This window comes from Lepidothrix coronata, unplaced genomic scaffold, assembly GCF_001604755.1.
Source record: "Lepidothrix coronata isolate B3197 unplaced genomic scaffold, Lepidothrix_coronata-1.0 Scaffold97, whole genome shotgun sequence".
NCBI classification, from domain to species: Eukaryota; Metazoa; Chordata; class Aves; order Passeriformes; family Pipridae; genus Lepidothrix; species Lepidothrix coronata.
Genome location: NW_016690277.1, coordinates 2,860,345 through 2,882,293, shown reverse-complemented (window position 1 = coordinate 2,882,293; position 21,949 = coordinate 2,860,345). Strand labels below are relative to the sequence as shown.

At 38.9% G+C, this 21,949-nt stretch overlaps 2 protein-coding genes across 5 annotated transcripts in view; one reads left to right on the top strand and one right to left on the bottom strand.

Moving 5' to 3' along the window:
* The window catches only part of PLS1 (plastin 1), a 43,917-nt gene extending 35,695 nt beyond the window's left edge, over nucleotides 1-8,222 (bottom strand). The window contains exon 1 of one of the 2 annotated variants that reach the window (XM_017822394.1): nucleotides 8,142-8,222. The gene's annotated coding sequence lies outside the window, so the exon portion shown is untranslated. Of the gene's footprint in view, nucleotides 1-5,958; nucleotides 5,979-8,141 lie in introns of those variants that run through there. The other variant, XM_017822396.1, reaches the window with a different exon arrangement.
* Nucleotides 8,223-8,723: 501 nt separating this feature from the next.
* ATR (ATR serine/threonine kinase) overlaps nucleotides 8,724-21,949 on the top strand; it is a 45,058-nt gene continuing 31,832 nt past the window's right edge. For all 3 annotated transcript variants that reach the window (XM_017822391.1, XM_017822389.1, XM_017822390.1), the window contains exons 1-17: nucleotides 8,724-8,822; nucleotides 9,593-9,684; nucleotides 10,985-11,128; nucleotides 11,600-12,489; nucleotides 13,212-13,399; nucleotides 14,625-14,819; nucleotides 15,050-15,276; nucleotides 16,093-16,245; nucleotides 16,389-16,587; nucleotides 17,181-17,440; nucleotides 17,844-18,034; nucleotides 18,134-18,234; nucleotides 18,493-18,664; nucleotides 19,331-19,498; nucleotides 20,370-20,564; nucleotides 20,910-21,095; nucleotides 21,533-21,625. In XM_017822391.1, coding sequence (XP_017677880.1) covers nucleotides 8,764-8,822; nucleotides 9,593-9,684; nucleotides 10,985-11,128; nucleotides 11,600-12,489; nucleotides 13,212-13,399; nucleotides 14,625-14,819; nucleotides 15,050-15,276; nucleotides 16,093-16,245; nucleotides 16,389-16,587; nucleotides 17,181-17,440; nucleotides 17,844-18,034; nucleotides 18,134-18,234; nucleotides 18,493-18,664; nucleotides 19,331-19,498; nucleotides 20,370-20,564; nucleotides 20,910-21,095; nucleotides 21,533-21,625 — 3,513 coding nt within the window. In that variant the 5' untranslated portion in view covers nucleotides 8,724-8,763. The remainder of the gene's footprint in view (nucleotides 8,823-9,592; nucleotides 9,685-10,984; nucleotides 11,129-11,599; nucleotides 12,490-13,211; nucleotides 13,400-14,624; nucleotides 14,820-15,049; nucleotides 15,277-16,092; nucleotides 16,246-16,388; nucleotides 16,588-17,180; nucleotides 17,441-17,843; nucleotides 18,035-18,133; nucleotides 18,235-18,492; nucleotides 18,665-19,330; nucleotides 19,499-20,369; nucleotides 20,565-20,909; nucleotides 21,096-21,532; nucleotides 21,626-21,949) is intronic.

The window sequence follows — 21,949 nt, the reverse complement described above, 5'->3', positions numbered from 1 at the left end:
GAACTACTCAAAATCTCAGCCTTAGGATTCATATGATTAGGAAATAACATCATATTAATAAATTAAAACTATTTCTGATGCTTCAGTGAAAACTGTACCATTTTTCTTAAAAATATCAGAAACCAAAAAAAAAAACCTTTAAAAATCCTGAGTTTAAACAATTTTATTTTTAATAGTTTGAGCTGGCAGCATGAACAGACATCCCTAAGCATTTAAACCGTACATTGCAACTATGCAATAGTCATGAGTTTAAAAAAAGAAGTTTAAATATAAGATATATCCATGCATTTCTACTGAAACAATGAAAATCTAACATTTTATTCATATGTTGCAAAACAATGCATAAAAGTGTTTATGATTTTATTAACTAGAATTTCTATTTCCTTTTTACAAGTATCATAAAAACATTAATCTCACAAGAGTGTTAGGTTAGTAACAACCCTTACCGACCAAAAAATGATAGTGAAAAAAAAATTACTTGTTGCTTTAAAATTAATGACCTAAAGTCCCATAAAGTGACTTTTTTTTTCCTGTGTTGTTTTCTTACAACACAGAAAATACTGTAAAACGGATTACCTCTGTAAGGAGTCTCTCTGCTGAAATATGAATTCTGAGTATTCCTAAATTTAATGTATTTACGTTTCCTTTGTAGCCATTTTAAGATGGCCCACAACAAAGTGACAACTCTTTGCTCTCACAGCCTGCAGTACATGCTACAGTGTTCCCAAGTTGCCAGATTACAATCCAAAGCCTTTCCAAATTGTAACACTTTCAAAGGAAAACCTTACCATTTCTTACACCACTTGTAAGTCATAACACCTGTTAGGACTTTGAGAGCAGATTTCCACATGTTCAGCAAATGAAATACATAAATGATAAACTATGATCTCTCAGATAAATCAACTTGTTGGTAAATCAGCTCTTTTACAAGGACAAAACCTGTCTCAGAAGATCTTATCAGATAAGCATTTTATTTCACATAATATTTTTAATGAGACATTTTGTATTTTAAGCTAGCTACACGTCTGCACCAAGGAGCTCATCCTCCTCCCACAAAAACTAACTCTGTCACATTGTTTACTGTCACTTTACAGTGACAATTCATGAAAAATAACTCCTATTTCCAAGTTTCTAAAATTAATGCTCTTAAACATTAAACAATTATCTATACTTAAATACCTATTTTTAAATTTCTAAACATGACACAGAAATACTCATTGTGCTACTAGAATCAATTAGCAAGTCAGTGACATGCTCACCTTCCCAAGCTTTCCCACTATTGCTGGTCTGTCTCCTGCTGGGTGAGGAGTCCAGCAGGAAGCAGCACAACTGAAGTGACATCTTAATGAAGCACTTCTTAGTGCCCAGAGACCATATAGCACCCAATCACTCATCCCACATATGCCTGTTTCCTTGAGGAGGACTGATATGGATTAATCCTATTGAGTTTAAATGCCTAGATCTTAATTTACTTAGTAAAAAGCAGAATGGTAGCTTAAACTACATGGCAGAAGAGTCTGTTCCACAGATATATCACCACCAAAAAAAATGAAATTTCAGGAGAGAAAGCATGCAGAAATTTTGGAGTGCAGCAGAAATATGTGCTTCTATTATTATAGACAATTTCATAATTTCTACTTTCCCCAAGGCAATCAGTCTATCAGACAGAACCAGATTAAAAATCCCAGCGTGGCTGACCCAGCAGCTCTTTCACCACAGCATAAGAGCTGCCATTTTAGGGTGCAAACCACCTTATGAAAACGAACACAGCACACAGTGCCAGAAGTAGGGATTTGCTCTGGCATGACAAACAAGTGTTGTGCTGCTGCCAAGCTTCTCTTGGGAGCAGCCTTGGTAGGACGTGACTAAACCACCTTGCCCATGGTGAAGAGACCAGTCGGGAGGTTTGAGTTTCAGGCCTCAAAGACTTTGGAAATTCTGAGGAGTGCACACATTAGTTTAACTATTTTTTTAAATCTCTGGTAACAGTAGAATAATGAAATCCCTTTGGAAAGATCAAAGATATATAAATGTCAATGATTAAGATGAACAAGATATCAGCTTTTAGACAAATTTGTCCAACAGGCCTTAAACTAGTGAAACAGTTATCTGTGTATGCAACCCTAAGCCCACAATGACTAACTCTTTTAAAACGAAGGAATTATTGAGAAGATTTAAATTTATGTGCTATAACATTTTATAATTTGAGGTGTGAAAAATATTCTGCCTCATACAATTAAGTATTCAGCCACAATTAAGTGCCTGATACCGGCGATGACAAGTAAAATGAAATATATCTTTATATTCAGTTATTCCTCATTGAATATATCATACTACCTAAGGGGGGAGAAAAGAAAGAATGAGAGTCCATACCTGATGCCAGCTATGTCACTGGTAAAAACCTCACTAGCTTCAATTAAATATATCTTGATTCTATACATCAAGCTTGGAAGGACTAGAAACATTGCAGAAGAAAAATAATCAGCTCAATGGAAAAGAATAATTTCATATTACTTTATATCATCCTAACTTTAGTTTCCCTTTGTTATAAGGGGACAAATTAGTGCAAAGAGAAACAGCAGGACACGTGCAAACAAAATAGGAGAATGGGAGATGTGGAGTTAAAAAGGGAGTTTGATAAATCAGGAAACATTCCAAACTATAAAAAGATCTGGAAAAGAAAACCTATCAGGGAATACATGGTTTGAAAAGAGCTAGGTCCTGACTCTTACACAGAGATAAATCCTTTAAATTGCATTCAAGTAAATATGATCTTGCCGGTAACATACAGCCTAATATTTCAGCTTTTCTACATGGCAGTGTTTTTAATCAGTCTATTCTACCACTGATTATTAATGAAATGAAAGGATGAATACACTAATTGAATGAAAGTGGGAAATACTGGATCTAGCATTATTTTTTTTCTAGTGCCTATTATTATTAAGGAAACATCTGCCAAGAGAGCCTTGAAAGTGGGTTGATAATCCTTTTCCCACCAAAAGCATGCATGTAGAAGCACACAATCTGCTTTATGCATAATTTATTTCTGAGGCTTAGCAATACCAGTCTCTCTGATGAGCTATTGTGAAGAACTACCTTTATCCTCCTTGGACACCTGGATGTAATAGCAGTAACCAAGTACACACCTCCACATAAAAAGCTACAAATTCATCCAGTTACATTTAGAAGCACCAAAACAAATAATTATGTAAATAATAAAGCCATGACATACATTTAGCATTCCCTCCATGTGACCAGCTGAATCAAAGCTGAAATCCTATAATTAGTAATTTTATCACAAACATAATACACTGGAGAACAGAGAAGTCACTCTTACTGCTTCATTTTCAAGCCCCTTCTGAAAGATTTAGCCACAGCAAAAAAAAAGCCCTTAGTAAAGTAACCAATAAAGCAAAACTGGTTGTGTCTGTAACCTGGAATCCCTGATCCATCTTGAGCTGACTAATGTTAGTTGCTCTTTCCATTGCAAGTGTTGTTTGGCACATCACATCACCATCACTAGTCAACTGTTGCCCTTTGAATGATGTCAAGGCTGCAATGAGCTAATAACACAACATCTCACACAGAACATCTTCAAACCTGCAGTTTAGGTTGAACAGCAATTGCAGTTGCTTAGCTCAGTATCTTTCCCCAGAACTACATTTACAATTTATTGCTTCCTTATTATCCGGCACAGTCCAGTGGAGCCTTTCCCAGTAATAATTCTGTTTGTTAGGGTCAGATCCTGTTACTCACTGGTACTCCTGTTCTACATTTATTTAATCCATTTATGTAGACCTGGTGATTTTGGGAGTTTTTATGGCAACAGTTATCACAGATATGAAGTATGTCACACATCATGGTGAATGCTATGTAAGTATTTTATTTAAATAATTACTGCAATAAGAAGAGTGGAACTAAACATTACACTCAGACTTTATGTGATGTGCTAAGTGTAAGGGTACCTAAACTTTTTAGTTTAGGTATTGTATTGCATGCTGTTAAGGGGATGTTCTGTTTCACTGACACAATCCTCAAGCTCCAAGTACTGGGAAGATACTCACCAAGGAATATATCCTCTTCCAAAAAGTAATGAGTACCGTTCCACCGTATATAGGTTTAATTTATTTGACTTCCAAAAAAAGAGGGTAAAAGGACAAAAACATGAATCCCCCTTCTCTCTCCTCTGTTGCATTGATTTCTGTGGTAAGCCATGCAATGGAGAAGGTGGACATTTAGCAGAACTTCCATCAATATTCCCAGGCATAAACTCTATTCTAGTTTTAATCCGTAGAGAACACAGAATCAGATGGAAAATTTTATCTCCTAATAATAAATCTCTCAGAAAACAACATCTTTTCACTATGAAAACTGTAGCAACTGTAGCTAGTACTGTTTTTCAGATTTTCATTGAAGAAATATTTGAATAAAAGAACCTACATAATTTCAACAGCCACAATCTTCAAATGTACTTTAAATGACATTTTAAATGCATATTTCTCATAGCATGACTAGTACAGAGTTTTGCACTTCATTAAGGGATTTTTAAGCATCACTGTTACTACAAGTTTTAAAAAAAGGAGTAATTTTACAGATTCTGTAAATTTTGCCCTAGGAAACTAAATTCCAGGCATCTTACCTCTCATTCAAAAATTATCAACTCAAAAAGTCTTGATGTTATACACTGATCCTGCTAGTAAAAATATTTCAGTGAGTCTCCTCCACAGCTACTGGCCTCAGGAATAATACTTTTCTAGAAATACCGGGAGGCAAGAATCAAGTAAGAAAAAAAAGAAATATATAGGCAACAATTTTTAATAGCAGTAAAATTTTTGAAGATGAGCAAAAACCAATCATTCCTCCTATACAAATAATAACACCATGTTCCAGAGGAATGTATACTCTAACGTGCTGTCTCTCCAAATACTCAAATACTTTGCTTTGCATTATCAGTAGTCTCAAGTACATTACCAGATTTATTAACAAAAAACCCCATGGATAAATGCTTGCAGGACTAGGACTTGTTGAGATTATACATAGAAGTCAAACAGATTTTAATGTTACATGCTTTCTTTCCTCACTTTTTTCCCCCTCTTTTACATGTTTTAGTTTTTGCTTAGTAGTTGGGTGTACATAAACCGCTTTTAGGTTTCTGGCTTGCCTGTTATCCTTACCACCATCTACTGTTTCCATTTTTGACTTTTTTTTTTTTTAATCAGCAAACCAATATTCAAGTTTTAATCTGTGCCACTCCACTCCAGCCCAGGCACAGATAAAACCTGAGAGTGCTGCAACACTCATTCTTACAGTGCACAGGAGCAATGCCCTGTGTCCAAAGGTCAGGCACTGTCTTGACAACCACTCGCATGACTATGGACAGAAATTTGTCTTTGAGTCACCACCCAGCCTGGGGGTGTCAGCACTGCAGCCGTGTGGATGATAAACTGTCAGATACCTTGATATTGAAGGAAATGACTTAGCACAGCTCACAGCACCTCCCTGCACCATCTTGGCTGCATTGCTCTGACCACCCTTATCACGTGTGTTCACATCTCACAGTTCATGAGGAATACACTGGTGCATTTACATGTCTTTAGTGCATTCATTACCTACCTGCAAGACAGCTGACATCAAACTGCAGTTACACTAACCACCATCTCACACACATCCACAGAGTGGATGAGCCCCAAGAACAACAGCAATTATACCTCAGAATTAAACAACAGAGGGAACAAAAGTATAATTAACATGCTGTTGTACTGTCGGACCTGCTGGTCCAAGGCAAAGTCTCTCAGGATCTTAAAATAAGTACATTGACCTGCAAAGGCATGTGGTAAAGAAGTAATGAAAAGCCAAAGAAGACAGAGGCCTGGGTGTGGAAGAGTCATGCAACTATACAGTGAGAGGACTGCTCAGGTGGGGAATGGAGAAGAAAAGAATAGTTAAAAAAAGAGTAACCTCAGCTTCAGCAGAAATCTTGGTAGTGCCGCATACTCTGAATTTGATACTTAGTTCTACCTTTCCACATGAGCTTCTCTGACCCATCCCAAGTTCTGCAAGCTGGGAGCTCTGCACACCTGACTCCTTTCACCAATATGAACAGCTGCATTGGAGAAAAGAATAGAGAAGGGTCTCAAGGCACACTGTTTTCATAAACAATTAAGTCACTCCCTCCAGATGGATGATAACACACTTGCTTCTCCTGCTGGAGGCCAAGGGACCTAAAAGTACAAAATAATTAGATAAGGAAGAAATGAGATGAATTAAGAATTTATTGAGCTTATCATGTGCTCAAGCAAAGGAAGAAATGAAATCAGGTGTTTCAGTTGCTGTTTCTTTGGAGGATACTAGATTTTGTGAGTGCCCATGAAAATGTTTTTATGGAGAGCCTCTAGAAGACTTCTTATATCCTCACAATACAATGGAGTTGTTATTATGGGCAGTCTCACGCAGAGTTTTCCAAAACCATGGTAGCTGGAGGAATTTGATGATATGATAAGAAATCAGTAGATGGCAATTCACAGTTGCAAGGGAAAATAAGCCTCCTAACTTCACTCCCAGTGAAGAATGGGGAACAGGAGATTTCTTTTTGGTGAATTGTTAGAAGTGCTCATGACCAAAAAAAAAAAAAAAAACCAAACCAAAAAACACCTGAATCCCATGTTTGGTAAATGCTCAAAGAAACTGCACTACAAATTCATGTAGCATTCTACCTATCACAAGTGAAAGCGTTTTTACAATACCTATATTAATATAATCTCACTGGTGACTCAGGGCAGCTCCAAGCAAAAGCATTTTTTTTATTAAGCACTTGATATGCCCCATTTACGCTTTACCAACAATAATAACAACAAAAAACCCCCCCTATAATTCAATAAAGCCTATTTCTTAGGATTGAAATCTAAAGAATAACACAGGCTGCTCGAACTCTCCTAAGATACCAACAGCATCCTGCTATCTTTCTTAAGTTCATCAAGGATGACCCTGGAATTTTAACTCCCCAACAATTTAGCAAGCAGTGCAATTTACACCTCTCTTAGCGTGATTGTTGTCTCAGGCTTGGAAATTTACACTCAATGTTGTTTTCACAATAACAGATATTTTAAATTGAAACTATGTAGAAAATTTCGTGTTCAAAATAACATCAATAACGAAACCCAGATGTATTTAGTCTTCCTGGACTGTTAAAGTTCTACTTAACAGAATATACAAAGCTACATGGTTCTTGCTTTCTTTCTAGGAACTACTCTTGGAAGACTAGCATTTTATAAAGTCAGCTGGTATAATACATTGCAATATCTACTGAAAAACAAACTAAGATAAAACCCAGTTATGTTTCGTGAAGTTTCTCGAAGTACTTCAGGTTCTTGTCAAGTTACCAGCCTTTAAAAGGCCAGGAGAATTTTAATGAAATGACATACGTATATCTCATAGGACAAAAATATTCATCTATGAACAGTTAGTAACAGGTTCCCTTAAAACATCCACTTGACATGGTTCAGTAATTGAAACACACGCACGCTCCTTGTGGGCTGTTTTACATGCGCGAGAAACAGCCCTAGCACAGTGGAAACAGGCAACAGAATTAGAAGCCTCCGAGAGGATTTTATTTCAGCCCAGAAACAATACTAAGCAAACTTCATAAACAAATGCAGAACGAGCCGTAGCTCCTAATGACAAAAGCAAAGCTCAGAGCTCAGTGTCCACTCGCACACTCTCTCTGCTGTTCCTCCCCGCACACAGCACCCGTATTTCACCCTGTTTACCCCGCTCTCCCGCAGCCTCGCTGCCCAGGTGGGGCACACGCGGGTCACCGGCACCGCCCGGGGCCGCGCCCGCCGCTCCCTGCGCCCCGCGCTGCTCCAGCGGGCTTCACCGGCAGCGGCCGAACTTCACACATTTAAACGTTTCGCGAAAGAAAGATAAACAGAACGCAACATATGGTAAAAAGAAAAAGTAACAGTAATAAACCAGAAAACCAGTAGTGTTTTAAACGCTGCTTACGCACCGCTACCTGCGGGGCGGAGCGCCGAGCCCGCACCTGCCCAGCGCGCCCTCCCGCTGCTCCGCGCCCCGCTCGCCCCGCACACGGCGCAGGGGAGCAGCCGGGGAGCGGCCCCCGCGCCCCGCTCGCTGCCCACCTGGCCGGCGGCCGCAATGTCCCGCACTGTCCCGCACTGTCCCCGCAGCGCCGCCGCCGCCACCTGCTGCTGCTGGCGCGGGGGCCGGGCCGGGCGGGCGGGGCGATGGCAGGGGCGGGCCGGGGCGGGGGTCGCTCGGGGCCGCTCCCCGCGGGGCTGTCCCGCACCTGACACCCAGGTGCGCCCTGCGGGGGCGGGCCGGGAGCTGCACCGAGCGGTGTAGAGGCGCCTCCTCAGCCTGCTTTGAAGTTTCTTCTTCGCCGCCCCTCACACTGGGGCCGCTCCGCTCTCCTCCTCGCTCTCAGCCCCCCTCAACACTGCGATGCTTCTCCCCTCCAGTCCTCTGAAGTCCCGTCCGTCGTGGCCGGGCTGCGGCTGTCACTGCCGGCGGCCCCTCAGTGCCCCGGCTGGGAGAGGTGCGCTCGGTCCCCGCCGGGCGCTCCCCGTTCCTGCCGAGCCCCGCGGGGGCAGCGCGGAGCCCGCGGGAGCCCCGAGCGACCGTGTGCGGTGACGAAGCGGTTAAAGCCGAAGCGGCTCTGTGAGCGGGCGGAGGTTTGTGCCGTGCCGGCCGCCGTCCCGCAGTGCCCGCCCCGCGGAGCGCCGCCCGATTCAAAGCGCAGCGATGGCGGAGCAGGGCCTGGGCATGGCCTCCATGATCCCCGCGCTGCGGGAGCTCGCCGGGTAGGACGGGCCGTGTGTGTGTGCGGGGCTGCGCTGTGGGGCGGGGGAGGAGGAGGAGGTGGAGGTTCCTGCCCCGCTGCTGTGCGGGGTGTCCCGGAGCCGAGCCCGCGCCTGCCCCTCAGCTGGTCCCCTGTCCCGCCACCTGACAGGGTTTGTGTGCGTTCACTGTGAATCAAACGACCTGGGACATGTTTGGCTCTGAAGTTTTAGTGGCAGCACGAAATGCGCAGCTTTGTTCTTTATTAGTCAGGGGGCTGATGTAAAGGCACAACTGTATGTTGGAGATGTGACCTGACAAGAGCTGACTGCCTTCTTAGTCCCCTGAGCAATCGCTGCTGACACTTCTTACCCGGTCATCTGTACCTGGTCAGTTGAATAATTCTGGTTAGTTCAAAAAGTGAAAGAGGTTCTTAATCTTGCTTTTTTTCTGCACCAAAGCTGGTTTCTTCCACGGTAGTAGCACAGGGTTAAATCCTTCGGTTTGTTAGATGTGAATTTAATATATATCAAACATAATTACATAACTGAAGGCACTTCAGGTCATTATAAAACTTCTGTACTTCTGAAGACTAAAGAGAAGGAGTGACAGGCTGGTCACTAAAACAAGAAAATTAAAAAAAAACCAACAAGAAATCAATTTGTGTTTCCTTTAGAAGACTCTAGAAGAAAAAAAAAATCAGTGTTTAATATTGTGTTGTTGAGATAGACTTCAAATAATTACTTGGTACTTTAAAATTGATAACATCAAAATATTGTACTTTTAATTTTAGTGCTAGCCCAGAAGAATACAACACAGTTGTGCAGAAACCAAGACAAATCCTCTGCCAGTTTATTGACAGAATTCTTACAGATGTAGATGTTGGTAAGCATTACATCCCTGTCTTTTAAAACTATTTGCTTTATGCTTTAAGTAATTCCTGCCAAAAATACAAGTTACAACTCTCATTCACAGAAAGATTTTGTTGAATACAATACCCTTTGTGACTTATTTTTGTAATATATTCTGTATTTTCTGTTATGATGTGAAGTTACCTAAGTGAAAAAAACCTAAATACACACACATACACACCCCCCAAAAAAAAGGAGGGGGGAAATGCAGTGCAGGCTTGTATGAATACAGGTGCTGGCAACACTGAAAAGCAGGAGTATCATATACTGTGATTGTTAATGAATAATATAGCTTGCAATTCTTAATAATCACGTGTTCTTTCAGAATTTAAATACTTGGATGTAAACAGCTTTATTTTTAATATTAGAATTCTAACAAACCCTTATTTTAGTACTCCCTAAATAATGTTAAGGTTCCAATTATTACAGTATTTCACCGGCATTTTGATCATTATGAAATAGATACACTATCAAAGTATCATTTCAATTATCTGTACACTTACATCCAAGAGAATCAGAGTAAGGGTAACTTACTCTTTCCAAGCTATAATTTCTTGTAGCTGTCTCAGTAAGACTGATACTCTGGCTAGTGGATTGATCAATTCATACCCATGTTACTCTGTAGGTGATGCATTCATTAATTCTTTTATTGTACTGAAAGGAAAGGCTGTAAAATAAAAATCCAATTTGCTTTATATACTATTTTGAATACTTAAGTGTTGTATTTTATCATTGCCAGATAGTTTCCTTCTTGTGCTAGCTAACCCTGTGGAATTCAATGTGGTTCAGATACCTGTTTCAAAGGAGCAGCGTTAGATATGTTTAGTGTTTTGTTAAACTTTCTGCTTCAGTAAGCTGGATTTACCATTTAAAAACTTGTATTTCCTGAAGATTTAGAACAATTCTCAGAGTTGTTTCTCTACCAAGACTATAAACCTAGGGAAATGTTAGGTATTTGCTGTTCTTCACTCATCACAGAGTTGGATAGGATGTTAACTGAATGTTAGTGCATGTGGTGTTAATATTATTTAGTGAGGAATTTATATTTCTCTTCAGACAGTTGGGAGTCACACAGAAGGTTGTACATATGCACAAGATCATCTTCATGGATTAAAAAAGCATACTCTCAATAAATAAATAATTTGGGAGGTTCAAAACCATATCATAGTGTTTTATATATATAAAAATATCCTCATTAGGTGTGAACAAAATTTGTGAAGTTGATTTATTACAATGCTAATTCAAATATTGTTGTCTGCTTTTTCTTTTTAAAGTTGCTTTGGAACTAATTAAGAAATCAGATTCGCAGCCAAGTTCTGTAATGTTGCTTGATTTTATTCAATATATCATGAAATCTTCCCCCCTTATGTTTGTAAATGTGGATGGAAATCAGGAGGAAACAGAATGCAGTTGCATAGGTGAGTTTGTTGAAAATGTTATGTTGAAGCTTGGTATTTTCAAGATTTAAAGTTGTGGACATCATCCAAGAGAACAGAAATGGGAGAAAGGCAGGTGTGGAAGATTGTTACAAATTTATAAGTGAATATGATGATTAGACTTAGAATATTGTGAATGGATTTGCACTTGTGATAATGGCAGTTTATTGGGACAGATTTTGATGTTATTCCTTCCCGTTGCATAGTGGTATTACCTGGCTCATGTTGATGAGAAATGCTGTACTCATTGCCTGAGGGTTTTTTTAGGCAGAGGAAAATGGCTGGAACCACCCAGTGAAAATGTGTCTTCCATTCCCACCCCAACCCCCGTGTGCTGCTCCCTCCTCTTTTCCTGTTTTTCAGTGGGATCTGCTGAATAAATGTCCCAGTGAAGGCTCTGTTATCTATTATCTTAATAATTTTCTGTTTGCTGTTTCTCTTTTATTGTCCTAGAATTTAGTAACTGGATCATAACAAGGCTTCTACGAATTGCTGCAACTCCAAACTGCAACACATTGCACAAGAACATTTGTGATGTCATTTGCTCTCTACTTTTTCTGTTTAAAATGAAGAGTTGCTCCATTTTTGAAGTACTAACTAAAGACTTGCTGCAGCTTTTCCAAGACTTAATCATCTTGCACGAAAGAGATGCACAGAAACATCCCAGGGGAAATGGACTGATCTGGCCAGTGACTGTAAAGAGATTTTCAAGCAGTATAAGTGACAAAGTGGGATATTTAAGATTGGCACCATTACAGCTGATGGGTATGCCCAATGTAGAAAGTTTGGAGGTTATATTAATGTCTATTCTGACAGATATTGTTGCAGATGTGTTTTTTGTCAGACAGGATATTATTCTCTGGGGGATAGGCTGCTCCCTGTTGGAGTATGGCAGTCCTAAAGTTAAAACTTTGGCAATGAAGTTTCTGGTGAAGTTAATTCATTTAGGAGGACCTCCAGAACAACTGGCCAGTGTTTTCTTCACAGTCTTTTTTGAAATTCTGCAGTCAGCCCTTGAAATGGATAGTGAGGAATCAGAACTCTTTGGAGAACCACTCTTACTGTTAGTGAGGACATTGTTGCCTTTTGAAGCAGATTCTTACAAAAAGATTGAACCCGTCTACTTCAATATGCTGCTGGAGAAGCTCTGTGCACTGTTTGAAGGGGATGTGTTTAGGTGTCTTCAGTCTGAAAAGCTGAAAACTACTTTTTGCCATATACTGCAGTATTTTCTGGAATTCATTCCAACTGGCTATGAATCTGCCTTACAAGTAAGAAAAGCCCATATCAGTACCATATGTGGGATTTTTGTGAATGTGGTTGGAACTCAGGAGGAACAAGAGGTAGGTTAATTTTAAAAATGGTATCTGTTGTGTGAATAGATCAGATACAAAAACCTACACCTATACAAAGAAGAAAATTCAGGAAATGCTATTTTTAGTTGCATATTTAGGTTGATACTCCTTGTTTTTTAACTGTTTCATATGTTTGTACAGGTCAGAGTTCTTTGATCAGTGGAATGTAGCTGGACTCTTCTGTTTTTTAGATGTATTGAACTGTTGATAAGCTATGCAGGCAGAACTGTCTGTAATCATAAATAACATCAGAAAAGTATAAAATGGGAGTAAGGCCCAGAGTACCCTCATATGAGGGCAGCTTTATAAGTAATTTCCATTCTTCTGAGTTCTTACTTTCTAACCATGTGATTTTATCATGTTTGTTAGGGACAGGAAGGTGTTGATGTGCTGAGTGTTCCCTCTACCCCATGCATTCATGTGTGTATTGTATCTGTTGTCTCTTAAACTTTGTGTGTCTGTCCTGATGGCTTTGGTAGCAAGGTATTATGGCAGGAACTGGGAAACAGCTGTACAAGCTGCATCCTCTCTGGTAGTAACACAGGAAACTTCATTGCTTATAAGAGCTTTCATCTTATAATGAAGTTTTTGGACAGAAAGGTTTTTAAGAACTTTGTTACCATAATATTTTGAAATTTTGTATTTTAAGTCAGAAACAATAATAGCACATCTTTGGAAAGTAAGGTACCTCTGTTGTTTGTCCATCCCAGTATCTGGTGAGTCCACTTTATACGGCGTTAAAAACACAAACAGAAGAAATCCTTCAGGAGCTTCATGAGAACCAGCAAGAGACTTCTGACACTGATGGGTGGAGCAGCAGCAGTGATGAAGTTCCAGAGAAAAGGCGACGACTAAGCCTCTCCACAAAGCATCCAAAGAAATCACCCACCCCTTCAATGTATGACACTTACTCAATAAGTACTTTTATAGTAATTTGGCTCTTGAATAATAAATAACAACTTTTTGAGGCAGTTAGTTCTTAACAGCCACATTGAAGTATCTTCTGGGGAAAAAAAATCCAAGTGATATTTTGAAGGATCAAAATCTACAGTGATTTTTAAGCCAAGCTTTAGTTAAAGAGACTGTATTTTTAATATGTTCAGTGGAAATTATTTTCATTTTTACCTACTGAGAACTGAAAAGCTGAGAGCATCCATACAAAGTGACAGAATCATGTGTATGGCTGTGCTATTAAGCAGGATGTACTTAAAGCAGATCTAGTTAAGTCAGGTTGAGAACAGGTAAACAAAGCCAGTTCTCTCAGCCTCTGCTTGTGCTGTGCTTCAGCTCCCTGATTTTCTTGGACTTGCTCCAGCTGTTGATCTTTCTTGTATTTGGGCACTCAAAGCTGGCTTCATGCTGTACTCCAGCTGTGGGCTCATGATCAGCCTTCACTCCTGAGTACAGCCCAGTATGACCTTCTTTGCAACAAGGTCACTCTGCTTATAGTCAACTTTTCCACGAGTCCACCGGGTCACTTTCTGCAAAGCTCCTGTACAGTCAGTCAGCCCTCAGCTGGTTCTGTTCCATCAGGAATTTTGTGTCAGTTGCAGGACTTGTCCTGTGGACCTTCATGAAGTTCTTGCCGGCCAAGTTTTGTAGCCAGTTGAAGTCTTCTGAAATAACAGCTCTCCTTTTCTCCACAGAGCTGCCTCTCAGTGTGGAAAGAAATTGAGGGCAGGATTTGCCCCTGGTAAATTTGTAATGGCCATTTACAGTCACCTTCCTGTCCCTCATGCAGGTAGATATCAGTTCAGGGAAGACTTTTTCCATAACCTTCCCCAGGACTGAGTTTAGGCTAACAGGGCTAGAGGATTCCTTGGATCCTCTTTGTTTTGCCTTTCTCAAAGATGAGTGTAAGTGTTTGGCTTTTTATGGTCACCAAGACCTTCCAAGGATTGTAGAGTTATGGCTTTATAGCCTTTCAGATAAGTCTGATTTGAGTCATACTTAAATTCAGAGTTAGTCTCTTTTCCTCCCAAAAAGCACATTTAAGCTAAAGCTTCATTTGGTATATTCCTAATCCTGTATCAAACATGGATTAGCACTGGTTTTGCTATGATGATTTATCTTTTCTGAAAAAAAGTACGTGTTGGAAAATAATTAATATGGTCAAATTACAGACGTAGCCCTGTGAACATGAAACTGAAGAGCTCTCTCTGGAATGCCATCACTGAGAAAGCTGCATCCTTAATATCCATTCTGGAGAAAGAAGTTCTGCCAGTGGATGTTCTCCAGACTGTGGAAGGGATTGCTGTGGTTCTGCGACTGGCTGCTCTGGGCATAGTTCATTGTTCTCCCCCAACAAATTCTGCCAGGTAAAGGGACCAAGGAGAAACTGTGAGACCAACAGTTTCTTGTAACTGTCCTTAAGATTGGCATAGATTGGCATAGATTACTTTAATGCTTGTCCATGTATCAGCATAAGTGTTGGGTAAGTCCTGAATGTTTCGAAGAAATACACTTTCATAATAACTTCGCTTGCAAGCAGTACAATATTAAATGTTTATAATCTGTTGAATTGATCATGTGATTTCTGTTTTAACAGTATAGATCATAAAGTATTTCATCCATGTAACTCTGGCACATGTAAGAGTTCTCCAAGCTCCTCAGATTCAGTGGTAAATACACAGTTCAAGTGGATTTCCTCTGATTTTATCACAAGAGTAGTGAAAGTCTGCAGAAACCTGTTAGAGGCTGCTACACAGATTGTTAATCTAGAACAAGTGATTGACAGAATAGTGAAAATCTTTGATGCCTTGCTGTATGCACAAGGTGAGAAATCCTTTAAACTAACATGTCTTTTACTGTATTTGTGAATTAGGAATGCATCTGACTGTGTTAGTCTGTTGTGGTAGAGGTACTGAAATTCTAGATCTTGTGCCAGTATTCAAAGTCTTGTAAAAAAAAAAAGCTAAATAAAGTAAAAAAAACACATTATTCTCTTTTAGAGAGCTTAATTAACATTCCTTTTTGAACATGTTTTACTTCTCTTTGTCTGTACTTCTTTTGCTTTTTATCTGACCAAGAGAGTAAACGAGGATAGTGAAAAAACTGCCTGAAGTTTGTTCCTTTCTTATGTATTCTTTTTAAAACACACAGAGGCAGCATGCCTTATTATCTTAGTTCCACTCAATTTCAAAGCTTGTGACCAGCTTCAGCAATGTGGCATGCAGGAATTGTACCAAAAATATAAAATACTTGCGTGTTTTTTTAAAAAAGTAACCAGGGTGTAGGATGGAGGACAGACTTTAAGACTGTAGAGTTATTTTGAGTTTAGCTTTGTAGACATCCCAGAGTCCACCTGAGAGTCTTCACACAAATCCAGAAATACCCAACTTCATTCTGCTGCTCATGTATTACATTCTGTCAGCTGTTTAATGAGGTTTTTAGGTTATTTTGATGTAGCACTACAAGATTTATTATTACATGTCTAAAATGTAGGATATCGACATGTGGGAATAGTGATACTAATCTTTGTTGATAGAAAAAGTAACATTTTGTAGCAAATTAAGAACATAAAATGTTTTATAAACTATACAGTGCTGAAAAAGTATGTTTTTCTTGTTGTTTTTTGGTTTTTTCCCCTAGTGAAAATTCTACTGAGCGATCAGACTCTTGATACCTTATGTGCATTGCTGTCTCTGCCCTGGATTTACAGCCATCCTGATGATTCTTGTTTTAAACCATCCATGTTTGGGTTTGATCCTCTAGTTTTGAGTCAAAAAACTGCACAGAGTTTCTGTAAGTATGTTAAAGTATATAAAACCTAATATCACTTTGGAATGATTTTTCTAAAGCAAAATTATTTTCTTTGCCCTCTTATGGTGATTGATGGTATTAAACGTTTAAATCAAGTAATTGTTTGCTTTGTTTTTTCCCTTTAGCACTCCGAACTCAGTCATACTGTGTGCTCCTTCTGTCTCTCTTCCCAAGAAACATTCATCTGGATTGGAGAAAATCCATTTATCATTGGGCACTACAAAGTCCCCATGAAGTAATTCGGGCTACTTGTGTGAAAGGATTTTCTCTTCTGCTTCATCCCACAAGTGTGCAGTCCTGCAGCACGATTCCCAAAGCGCTTTTGTATGTATTGATGCTGCTTTTCTGGGTTTGGGCAAGAAGAAAAACAGAAAATAAGAAATGTAGTACAAGCACCAAAAAAAAAGTTAATTTCTATTAAATCCAGAATTTGTTAGATCTCAGTTACAGAAATCATAAGATATCAACAGGATAGGTGTGTGTGATGTCTATATGACAGAACAGTGTTCAACTACTATGTCAGTATGCAAGTTCCTTTCCTGGCTGGAGAGCCCCATTTAAATTAAGGAGGAGAAAGGAGCTATCTTTGTCAATGAAATCTATGCCATATTTGTCCATATGTCTCTTACAATTTTTCCAGTTTCTTTACCTTTTGTATATATGTCTTGGTGTCCTCTGTCCTTTTGTGTTAGTCTTCAGTTTCTGTATGACCTGCCAGACTCACCATGCCCAGTGCTACTTCAAATATTTAACAGAACGTGGGGGTACTCTGAAAAGGACAAAGATAATTTAGTGAGACAGATCCTTAAATTGTCCTATAGTACTGTCAGTATAGTTAGAGAATTCAGACAGTGTAGAAAAACAAATTTCTAGGTAAATGATCTACTAAAACGATTTCATTTTTGTTTCCCTTTCAGAAATCAAATCAAAGATGAGTCTGAGCTGGTCAAGGAGGCTTGTGCTGCTATAGTGGGGAAATTATCTTGCTGCCTTTCTGGTACATTCTGTGTACAACCCTCCTTGGCAGACTCTGCTATCAAACATGTTACTCATGATATTCTGTGCAGCAGCCTCACTGTGACTTCTACTCATGGAAAAACTTGTTCTGTGCAAGCCTGTGTTTTCAAGCCATTTCTTGTTCTCCTTGAGAGTAAAGCACCCAGTTCAGTAAAGCTAGGTATGTGGCTTTACCTTTATTAACATTTTATACTTCCATATGAGGTACTAAGTCACTGCTTCTGTACCTTTCTCCATTCCTTTTATTCTATATTGGGTTTTTTATAACTATAACTTGAAGTGTTGTATTTCAGTTGATATCACTGCTAGTGTTTAATATTGTCATTAATATTCTTTTAAAGTACCTTGGCTTAATTTTGGTCTATGACTATATCTAGAACTGTAATAATTGATAAAATCTGAATTTTAAATAGCTTTTCTGTTTTACAGTGTTTACTCTTTTGATTAGAAAAAAGTATAGTGTGCTTTATGGCTTGCTTGCATCACTGTTTTGTGCACTTCAATAGATTTTGAAAAGGTATTAAAAATATATTTTCCTTTCCTCCTCCAACCATACCACCCAGCATTTATAAAAAATATACCTCATCTTTGCAAACATCTGGATTTTAACACTGATGAGTCCAGTGTGAAGATTCTTGTTGGGTCTTTATTAAATCTAATGGAAGATCCAGACAAAGATGTAAGAGTGGCTTTCAGTGACTGTATAAAGAACATACTAGAATCCTTAGACTCTGAGGAAGGATTCATAAAAGAGGTGAATTCATATTTATTTTTGGGTTTTTGAGTTTGTGTGTCTTGTTTCACTAATGTCAAACACTAAAATTATTTTTTTGTTTGTTTTCCTGTGTACCAGCTGTTTGTTTCAAGAATGAAGGAAGCCTACACAAATGCCAAATTATCAAGAAATAATGAGCTTAAAGATACCTTGATTCTCACAACAGGAGATATTGGAAGGTATTTTTGATAGTGTCTTGAAAATTGCCCAGTCATGTCAGTTTGTGGTGCAAAGTAACCTTTTGTTCAAGTGTGAGATTAAATTACTGATTTTGAAGTCAGCCTTTGTCCAGAGCCTGCTGCAACTGCACAGAGCTGTTGATTCATATGCACTGTTCCTCAGTTTCTTCTGCCCTGTCATAGGAGATGCAGATGAGCCTTGCAAGTACAATGAAGAGGCATTTTGCATATTTCTTTTTCTTGTGCTTGCTTTGTAAGGGCATCGAAAGGAGAGTTGGTACCATTTGCCCTCTTGCATTTGTTGCACTGTTTGCTGTCCAAGTCGGCTGCCGTGGCCGGAGCAGCGTACACAGAAATCCGTGCCCTGGCAGCAGCCAAGGCCGTCAAGCTGCAGGCTTTCTTCAGCCAGTACAAGAAGCCCATCTGCCAGGTAAAAAGATGGTGGTTTAGAAAGGCATGTGTTTAGGTTCTTTCTGTGTATTTTGAAAATGGTATTAAAGGTAAAAGTTGCAGTATTTTTACAAGGTGAAATCTCATAGGTTGAGGAAGATGATTTCGAGGAAAAAAAAACCCTACAAATATTCAGGAAGGAATGAGAAGTCTTTGACTTTGTCTTGATCTTCCCTTGACAATATTGGTTCTCTGTTTTATTCCGTAGATGCTGGCATTCCAAATTAGAGGGTCTGTATAGTTTCTTGCATTATGTAGTTCTATTGCTGCAAGACACTATGATTTAAAATAGGAATTGAAGTCAGCATTTTACAGACAGAATTCTGATATGATTGATTTGGGTTTTTTGTTCTACCCATTACCTAAAGACAAAAGTTCTCTTTAAAAAAAAGTTGTCAAAAGCAAACTTTTCTAATTTTGAATTTTTTTTTAAATAAGGCAATATTTGAATCCAGGGTTGCAAAATTGAATGTAATTATTAAGTGGATGATAATCCACTTCTATTGCAAAGTAATAATCATAGATCTCTGCACCATAAATGAGAGAGAAAACCAGATGTATAGAAAGGGGAGTAAAACTCTTCTGTTTAGTTTTAGGGAGCAAACAAGGGAAAAATAATACTAAATATCTATTTCTTCATGCTTAGTTTCTAGTGGAATCCCTGCACTCCAGCCAAATGGTGGTGTTGGGTTCTCCATGCCAGGGCAATGAGCTGCAGAAACAAACAGCTGATCACCAGAGAGAAATGGCTCTGGACATGTTAACTGAGATTGCCAGTGTGTTTGATTTTCCAGATCTAAATCGCTTTCTCTCGGTAAGTTGGTCAGTCCTTTCTATTTTTGATATTTTCTCTGTGTGCTTGTGAATTTCTATTTTAATCCACAGTTTTTCCGTGATTGTCAAAGATCTGGGGTTTTTTTCTCTAGTTACTGTTGTTTGTTATAAAATAGACTACTTTGTGATTGCTGCAACTGGGAGCTGAAATACAGAGGATCAGTTTTATCAAGGAGTTAGAGGGATGGCCATAATGCTAATTCAAATGTGACAGATAATGAGCAAAGATCTAGAATACTCATTAAGTATATCTGTATTAGTGATCTGGTGCTCTTGGAGGGATCCTTTGTGAGGTGTGATTTTTGCATGGTTTCAGCTTTCTTGTTTCAAATGAAGAAAGCTCCTATTTTGTGGATTCTTCTCTTTCTGATCTGGTTAGATATCTGTTTTACTGGAAGACTAAGTAGCTTCGTAATCATACTTGTATTTTGCTTGTTAAGAGATGAAAAATGCACAACTGTTAACTAAGCAGTGTTCTAGTTGAATGGTAGGTTGGGGGCATACGTGTACATGTTTTATGTGGGCATGTTGGTTTTTTGTTTTGTTTTGGGGTTTTCTAAGATTTCCATATGTGGAGAATCTGACTGGACACAAAAAATGCCAGCTCACTTCTTGCTTACTTGTTTCTTAGTATTTGATTAGGTGAAGCAGCTCCTGAAGTAATTAGTTCTATCTGCATTTTTACTTGATATTTTCATCTTATTAAAGTTCTTTATTAATACCTATGGTCATACTTATGACCAGAGATGTGTGTTGTGGTGCTGACACAAATGGAACTAAGCTTAATCCTGGGGTTTTGGAGGGGTTTTTTGTTTATTTTTTTCCACTAACTGCTGTTCTTAATTTGCCAGCGGACCCTGCAGGTTCTGCTTCCTGACCTTGCAGCCAAGGCCAGTCCTGCAGCCTCCACACTCATCCGAACCATCGCAAAACAACTGAATGTCAACCGAAGAGAGATTTTAATCAACAACTTCAAATACATCTTCTCTCACTTGGTCTGTTCCTGCACCAAGGATGAGCTTGAGCGGGCACTTCATTACCTCAAGGTAAACTGGCATTTGCTCTATTCTACCTGCAGATGAGGAACAGCAATTGATGCAGTGACCTTTCTGCTTTAAGTTAAGGTATTGCAAAGCATAGAGTGGGACATTGTATATACAGAAATTTTCTTCTTGTTATTTATAATCAGTTCCGTTGGCTCTGAGGAATGGTTATAAGATACTTTATGAACTTAACAAATTCCAAAAACTTGGTTTGTCTGGCATTTTGCTGAATGGAAGCTTTTTCTTTGGTTTCCATAATAAATCAACCAGAGCCCAATGCCTCCTGTTTCTCAGTGTGCTAATTTCATTGTGATTAGATGAATCTAATTCTAATCTGTTTGATTATAGAATGAGACTGAGATAGAACTGGGCAGCCTGCTGAGGCAGGACTACCAGGGGCTGCACAATGAGTTACTGCTGCGCATAGGAGAGCACTACCAGCAAGTCTTCAACGGCCTGTCAATATTGGCTTCATTTGCCTCTCATGATGACCCCTATCGGGGACCCAGAGAAATAACATCACCTGAACAGATGGTAAGGACATCAAAATTTTCAGGTTCAGTTTTGCTCAATAATTGTTTCTTTTTGTCCGTTGTGAGAGTGAAGACATTTTGCCATTATTTGAGACAAAAAGTGGAGGAAAGGCTGGCATTTTGTATTAAGTGTTCCTGGAATAGGGAGATACATACCAAGTATGCATAAAACCAAATCAAAACAAACAGTGCCCAAACAAACTGACAACACACACATGCAATTCCCAAGTTACTATGAAAAAAACAAACCCCACAGCCTAATAGGGATGTGTGTCATTAACACTAGTATTTAAGTAGCAGTGTATGTATTTGGGATTTTTCTCATTTGTCTTTCAGAATTAGCATTTCATACCTGCTTTTTAATTTCTTAAGCTTAGGAATGGGTTAATAGTAAGACTGTTTGGTTTTTTTACGCTTTTTTTTTTTTTCCCTCCACAGGCTGATTATCTGCAACCTAAATTGCTTGGTATCTTGGCTTTTTTTAACATGCAGTTACTGAGTTCCAGTGTTGGCATTGAAGATAAAAAAATGGTATGTAAAATTAATTTTGAATATTAAAACAAAAATAAGGAAGGGCTATTTCAATATTCCAGACTTACTTGTGTGGTCGTGCAACTGTCACTGAAGTCTCAATGATACTGAAGTTCCAATATGATTCTTTAAAACTGATGCTGTTACTTTTTGTTTTGTTTCTTTAATGGTCAGATAATGTACATATTTCAGTCAGACATGGTATATATAACAAGTCAGTCAACGAGGAATTACAGAGGAGGAAAAGTGTGTTATTTTTAATGCGTGAAACAAACAACAGTGGGAGGATGAGGGAATACTGGAGAAAGCTGGAGTTACTGCAGG